Below are 7585 nucleotides of genomic sequence, written 5' to 3'. Positions count from 1 at the left end.
CAGTTAAAGGAAAGGCACTTCATGGTGGAACCCCTTCTGGGGCTTTTAGTGCTCTAAGGACCCCTTCCATAGTGGATTGTTTGCCAGTTACTACCTCAACTCCAGCTTTCTGAATAGCTTTGGATAGATTAGATTTGCGCCCCCGGGTTGAAAGGGCAGGGGGTCCCGGGTAGACCACCCCCAGCCCAGATTGAGAGTCGGAACCCTGTGAGGGCCTTGACCGCAGGTTGTAAGGGTGAGGCAGTATCTGGTATGACGAGGCCTCTACCTCAGAAGGAAGTGAAGTGGAATGGACCGAAGGAGAGGATGGTGCATTGATGGGCGGGGGGGGGGGGGGTGAAATGGAACAAGTAACCAGAGAAACAAAAGCTACCGAAGGAGCATCAACGGAATTAGAGAATGTAGGAGATATCAAAGGGGAAGAAGAAGATGTACCCGAATTCCGAGCTACCTCCGCAGCTGCTGCAGCCCTAGCCCGGGTCAAAGGTGGCGAGGGCATCCTGATTGCTTCTCCAGCCTCCTTCGACGTCCCTCCCACACTGAGATCCTTGGGAGTCAACGATCTTGTTCGCGAAGCCGAAACAGGGGCTTGTGAAGCCGTCACTGGAGCATTTCCTTTATGAGATGAGGGCGGGCCTGTGGAGTCCGATGTTTTCGAGAGCAGAGGGCATTCTTTGAATACATGCCCTACCTTATGGCACCTTCTACAACGAAACGGTACCCCCTCATAATCCAATATCTGGATCCTGGTGTAATGCCTCCACTTCAGAGTGATCTTTTCTTCCAAGCCCTCCCTTGTGTCCAAATGCACCAGAATTCTTGCCAGTGCCCGGTTCTTTGACTGTACATAAGTCTTATCATATTCCAAATATGTTCCAAGGGCATTACCAATCCTGATAAACACTGCTTCAGACCAGAATTGTAGAGGTAGACCGGGTAAACGTACCCAGATAGGTCCCGCCCCAATTTGTTCCCTCTCCGGGTCGAATAATGGAGACCAGCGCTTGAGGAGAACCGGGGCCATCTCTATGTGCCAATATTTGGCCAGGATCAGATCTGTGTATTCTGCTCTCAAAAAATGCAGGGAAAACCATCCCCGTGCCAAGCTCTGAACCTCCGGCAGCTCCTGTAGAATGCCACCCCATATCTCCTGTACCCAATTCGTGAGCCTGGTTGCTGAGTAAGCCCTCCCTCTCACATGCCCAACGAGTACTCTGTTGGCCCTTTCCACCACCTCACCCATAGGAATATCTTCGCCGAAGGTGATGGTGAGATCCTTTGAGGACTTCTTCATGCACTTAATCTTTCGCTTTCCAGTTCTCGGCGCCGATGGGTGCTCCGCTAATGGATCTGATCCCGAATCCTTCAGGTGAGCCGCCACTTTAGGGTTAATAACAGGAGAGTCGAAGCATCCCGAAGGGAGGAAGTTAGGGTTTGCCAAGTCCGGATGAGGCGATCTCTGGGGAGGCACCGGGTTGAAAGAGGGGAGCGGATCGAAATTGGGGGAGGGAGGCATGATAGCAGAGAGAAGATTGAGCGTGCCAGGGGATAGAGGGGGGATGTCTAGACCCGGGGACTCCAGGGAGAGAGAACCGAAACGCAGCGGCGACGTAGAGGATCCAGGGAGCGCAGCGGCCAGAGAGTTAGCCGGTTGAGGAGGTGCAGATTCAATAGTGCTAGGGTTAACACCGCGGCCGCAGAAAATAGACTGACCTTCATACGGGTCCTGGGAATAGTCGATCGCTTCCTCTTCATACTCCATGTCTTCCATTGACCTAAACCGCCTTCGAAACGCCAGGCAGGAGTTAGTCGCCCGAGAAAGGTGGGACGGATGTCGTCCGGTTGAATAAACAGGGTGACCGCGATCGCATTAACCCTGTTTAACTGCGAATTAACTGTGGATTAATTCAGAACTGTTTCTGGGCAAGTGCAGGAAGACGCGCTCGCCACCTGCCCGCCTGCGGCCACGTCAGAGCCCAGAAACCCCTAATCACATTTACAAAAACCATAATTTCAAAATAAATTTAAAATTATTACTATTATTATTATTATTTGTAAGTTTGGGAGGACTACATCTTCATCATGTCCAATATATCACCCCGATTGGGCCGGGAATTGTGACTTCACATCAAGGAGTGCCTTAATAAAACACCCAAATACCATCTATCCAAAATTACTATTATTATTTTAAATATTTAAATCCAATTTAATACTAACTACCTATCACATTCTCCCGGTTTAAAGAAATAACCATTAAAATATGATTAAATTACAAAAAAATAACATTTTAAAGAAAATAACAACCTTTAAAATATTATTAAATTAAAAAAAAAATCCCATTTTAAAGAAAATAATAACCTTTAAAATATGATTAGATTAAAAAAAATCACATTTTAAAGAAAATAACAACCTTACTGGTCAAGAATAATGTAAAAAATTGTTTACCAAATTAATTCGTAAATGCCACTGATATGTACAGTGATTTTATTCTAATTTAACCGCTACGGTGGATTTCAAATTTTGAAATTTCCACCCGTTGAATGATAACCGTTGAGACTCCAGTTTCAAAATCCTTATCCTTCCGGCCGCTATATATCGAGTGGTTGATGCCCTCACTGTGTAACGTAGAGAGCCAGAGCTTTGAAGGAAATAACAGCAAAGAAGTGAGTTAGTGGAGGAACAGATGGCTACCTGTGTAGAGAAAATGAGCGACGAGAATAAGCCCACCAGAAAGGGAGGGAGGAAGGCTGCTGTGAAGCCAAAAACTGTTCCAGTGATTGAAAACACTGTTGCTTCTCCGGCGGGGAAGAAGCCGAAAGAGGACCAGAAATTTCCTTCTTCTTCTCCTGCTATTCTAATGGAAGACGAAGCACAGAAGGAGAACAGGGTGGTTTCGACTCCCAAGCCGGTTGGGAGATCGAGGAAGAAAAGTGCTCTTCAGAATGTGTCAAACCTTATCCCTCCCCCTGTAACTAATTCATTGCAGGAGGAGTTGGAAGCAGTGCGGATCAGACTCCAAAAGCTGAATATGGAGAAGGAGAAGACTGACAAGTTGCTAGAGGAACGCGATGCGTTGCTTAGGGAGAAGGAGGCCGAGTTGCAGCTCAAAGCGAAGGCTCAAGAGAAGCTTCAGTTGGAGCTCAAGAAGCTCCAGAAATTGAAGGGATTCAACCCTGTCATGGTAATAGTTTTTTCTTACTTTTCTCTCCAACCCTTCGCCTAGGTTTTTGCTATAGAGCTCAAGAAGCTCCAGAAATTGAAGGGATTCAACCCTCCAACCCTTGATCTAGGTTTTTGCTACAGAGCTTTAGGTCCATGCTGAAGATTTTTCTCTTTATCCGACCCTGAGGGGGTGTAGGTGGATTTGCAAAATGTGGTTTGCCGGCTATGTTATGAGATTGAAATTCTTGAAGGGTAGGGTGGGTGAGTGGTTGTCCAAGCAAGAGGGTTATCTCATATTATGAATCTTGGTGTTGCTTAGGGCCAGGGTCTAAAGAATTACCTTTACTCTTCACCCTTTTACTATATCATCTATTTCGTAAAAGAAGGTGTACCCTGGAAGCCTGAGTGCTACAGGCTTGTTTCCTGCTGTTAACACCTTCCTCTGTCCTGGCCATTGAATAATACATTTTCTATGCTTATGACCCCTCCACGCTTTTTCTTATGTCCCAGATGTCAAATTCCTTCTCTGTCCTCGAAGTTCAGTAGGAACATATCTGTGCACCTTGTCATTTGATGGGAGTTAGTCTTATATCATTTTCGGTGAAGGGATTTTTGTGGGAGTATTCTAATTAGTTACTAAATCGGAAATCTGGGTTAGCTGCTAGAGCAGAGCTTCTAAGAGGAATTATTCTTTCTTTGGTTGTGTTTAAACTATGATACACAACTTTGTGCTAACATAATATGTTACTTGATTTTTTTTTTGGTTGGAGCAGAGCCATCCTTTGGGGCAGTCGCTACGCATGAGTGAGCTTGCAAAGGAGGAAGAGAAGAACAAAAAGAAAAAGGATCCAAACAGGCCAAAGAAACCTTCTCCGGCATATATTTTATGGTGCCAAGAACAATGGAATCAGGTAGGTCTTATTTGCAAAATGTAGGTGTGGAAGGCAAGCTTATCTTAATTGCTGTTCTTTTCAATGGAAATATCCCGAAAGTTATCTGAGAATGGTGTTTGATTGACTTCCTTACAATACTAGGCCTGAAGAGAATTCAGATTCCTTTGCAACTTAAGTTTTCAATCTTATCATCACATGTGCATACTGAATATGCATTTCCCTCATGTCATAGATCATTTTGGTCTTTTCTAAGACAGATGGATCTTTGATTGTCTTCTAATTTCATTCTGCAAATTGATTATGGCATTAGAAGAAAGGCTTTGTTTTTTATTATATGAGTGTTTCACATGTTTCTTCAGATTGCTCATTTTAATCCTTTGCTCAAATTTGTTTTGTTATACAACCAACAGGTGAAATCAGAAAATCCAAATGTTGTTTTCAAGGATATGGGAGCCATTTTGGGAGCAAAATGGAAAGCATTGAGCGCAGAAGAGAAGAAACCATATGAAGAGAAATATGAGGCCGAAAAGGAAGCATACTTGCAGGTAAATTCTGGATCCACCAAAAGTATTACTATGGACCTCTGTTTTTCCCATCAGACGTTCAGAGGGCTTATCGCTATTGTATTTTTGAAGGTTGTGGGACAAGAGAAGCGTGAGACTGAAGCACTAAAGCTTCTCCATGATGAACAGAAGCAGAAGACAGCACTTGAGCTTCTGGAACAATATCTACAATACCAGAAGGTAAGGTCCATTAACTTCACATGAATTCTCCGTAATTACAATTGCGATAAAGGAATGAAGACTACAAACTCCAACACCTCTCTAAGAAACCTTGAAAAGTTATTTTTAATTTTGAGCTGTTGAGAAGAAGGGCTCAAATTTAATTCCGCAATTGTTAGGTACACACATTCTCTTTGTGGCTTGGGACGTCGCCATGGCCGTGTGTATAACAAGCAACGGTCCTGGTGACCTGTTGCGAGAAGATGAACTGGAAAAATTGCCCATTAGTTCATTTGGGTATTGCCTTACACGTTTTAAAAATGAAAATCTAATATGCATGTGAACTGTTGCGCTTATCAAAAACTTGGCTAACCATGTTGTGGTTATTGCAGGATGTAGAGGGAAATGATAAGAGTAAGAGGTGGGTCTATTAATAGGCTTTTAACATTTCCCAGAAGTTCTCAGTTATATTTTGTCTTGTATTTGAAGGAACATAATCACTAGCATCCTATTTTGCAGGAAAGAGAAAGATCCATCAAAGCCAAAACATCCAGTTACTGCTTTCTTTGCATTCACCAATGAACGCCGTGCCGCCTTACTGGCAGAGAATCACAATGTTTTGCAGGTTTGTGTTGTTTTAAATCCCTTAATAGCAGACATCACCTTTTTTTCCTTCTGTTTCTCTAGCTATCTTGTATTCATGGATGAGCTGCGGCAGATTGCAAAAATTTTGGGGGAGGAATGGAAAAACATGACCAAGGAAGAGAGAGCTCCATATGAGCAGGTACATTCTCATTCTTGGTAGAATTAAGTCGTAGGAACATAGCAAGTCCAGGTAGAATATTAGAGTTCACATCTACTGCACCAAACTAAAGGCTTTGTTAAATGTTTTTATAAAGATTGCTGCTGAGGCAAAAGAAAAGTACATGGGGGAAATGGAGCTGTACAAGCAGAAGAAGGCTGAGGTAAGTGGATGTTTTACAAAGTGAAATTGCAAGATTGAAAGAGCCCTATTAATGAACTCAAATGGAAGGGATTTGAAGCTTACGTTAATATTGTAACTATAAATATTCTAGAAATGTTCCTTGCACGGTTGAAGATATGCTGAGGATAGCACAATGTAATTTTCATGCACTTAATCTGACAACCATCAAACAAGAATAGATTTTTGTTTATCCATATGATTGATATATGGTTTTTGCCACACAGGAAGTAGCCTCTGCTTCCAAAGAGGAGGAGGAACTGAGGAAACTTGAAAGAGAACAAGGACTGCAACTGCTCAGGAAAAAGGAAAAAACGGAGACACTGAAAAAGGTCTGTGTTCATCTATCCCAAATCATCTCGAATGCAGCTTAGGGAAACACTCTGGCTGTCTATTTCTTTTTCCATTATTTTACCACTGGATATATACATCATACTGAGGCACCTATGTCTTGCATTTCTGTGTGATGCAGACTATGAAGATAAAGCTCAACCAAAAGAAGCAGCTGAAAGAGAAAAACTCTGACCCCAATAGGCCAAAAAAGCCCCCAACATCATTCTTTCTTTTCAGGTGCAAAAACTGATGCTGCCTAATGAATTACTGCTCTCAGTTGATTAAATCATTTTTCTATTTTTCGCCATTTGAATGAAAGTAAAGTGAAGTTTGGGGAAAGCGGTATGGTTAAATCATTTCCTTGTTTGTTTACAGCAAAGAAACTCGGAAGAAGTTAGTGCAGGAAAGACCAGGCATCAACAACACAACCATGAATGCCCTCATTTCTCTAAAGTGGAAGGTAATAATAATCGAAGGAAACTGGCTTTCCTCTTTAGCCAATTTCCTTTTCATTAATAATAACTGAAGTTCGCTCTCTCTTTCTTTTCAGGAACTGGACACAGCAGAAAAGCAAAAATGGGCAGATGAGGCCGCAGTTGCCATGATGCAATACAAGAAGGAGGTGGAAGAATACAATAAATCACATGTGAAGGAGCAGCAACAGCAAATACAAGAACACATCTCCTTCGACCATGACGAAATGAAATTGGATGGATCTCATCCCGCTCCAACTACCAACTGATAAATGAATGCTCATTCATTTCAATTCATTGTTTTGTGAAAGATTCCTGACAGCTAGATCTAGGCAATAGGCTTAGGCATGTTCAACAGTATTAGTTGAATACTTTGTAATCGTCATTGATGGATACCTCAAACGGATAGTCTTGGCTATAAATGCCTTTTCTGGCTGCTTTTCCTGTATTTCCTGAATATGGCTATACTTTTACAGTTAAATAAAATACAGCAAGTCTGGATTGGCAGCACAAAATATGTTATCTTTTGGATCAGATTTATGCAGTATTTCCTGAATATGGCTATACTTTTACAGTTAAATAAAATACAGCAAGTCTGGATTGGCAGCACAAAATATGACCAGGCTATCATGTAGTAAAATGTCTGTTAGCTTTTACTGCAAAATCTGTAATAGGAAAAAAGCACAGAAATATGAAAATAAAAAAGATAGCTGACCATAATAATAAAAACAAAACTATAATAATTACAACCCACCAGAGATCCTTGTTAATCTTATTTCTATTTATTAGATCTGACAGATGGACTTAAGTTAGTATTGTCTAGATTGTGTGAAGCTGTGTAACTTTTTTGTGGAACTGCAAAATTGATTTCAAAAGCCCCATTAGCAATGATTCATGTTGCTCCAACAAAATCTCCCTCCACTGCACTGCTTTTGTGAGTTCAAAGATACTGCATTTGAGATGAACGGAAATCAATCTCACTTCAAGCATGCTTTTACAAAACACCTTTTAATGGAAATG

At 41.9% G+C, this 7585-nt stretch overlaps 1 protein-coding gene across 1 annotated transcript; it reads left to right on the top strand.

Annotated features, from left to right (window-relative positions):
• The first annotated feature begins 2598 nt into the window (after positions 1–2598).
• Positions 2599–7080, top strand: LOC149158003 (high mobility group B protein 13-like). The gene is made up of 12 exons (XM_089436082.1): positions 2599–3181; positions 3936–4073; positions 4466–4600; positions 4691–4798; positions 5170–5198; positions 5297–5402; positions 5496–5561; positions 5677–5742; positions 5987–6091; positions 6232–6329; positions 6468–6552; positions 6643–7080. The coding sequence occupies exons 1-12, from the start codon at positions 2684–2686 to the stop codon at positions 6832–6834; spliced, it is 1626 nt and encodes a 541-aa protein (XP_089292208.1). The 5' UTR covers positions 2599–2683; the 3' UTR covers positions 6835–7080.
• The last annotated feature ends 505 nt before the right edge of the window (positions 7081–7585 follow it).

This window comes from Pinus tabuliformis, chromosome 5_2 (assembly GCF_031772625.1).
Source record: "Pinus tabuliformis cultivar Carrire ecotype Pingquan chromosome 5_2, CPIR1, whole genome shotgun sequence".
NCBI lineage: Eukaryota > Viridiplantae > Streptophyta > Pinopsida > Pinales > Pinaceae > Pinus > Pinus tabuliformis.
The sequence above is the reverse complement of the archived record's forward strand: the minus strand, read 5'-3'. Positions and strand labels throughout refer to the sequence as shown.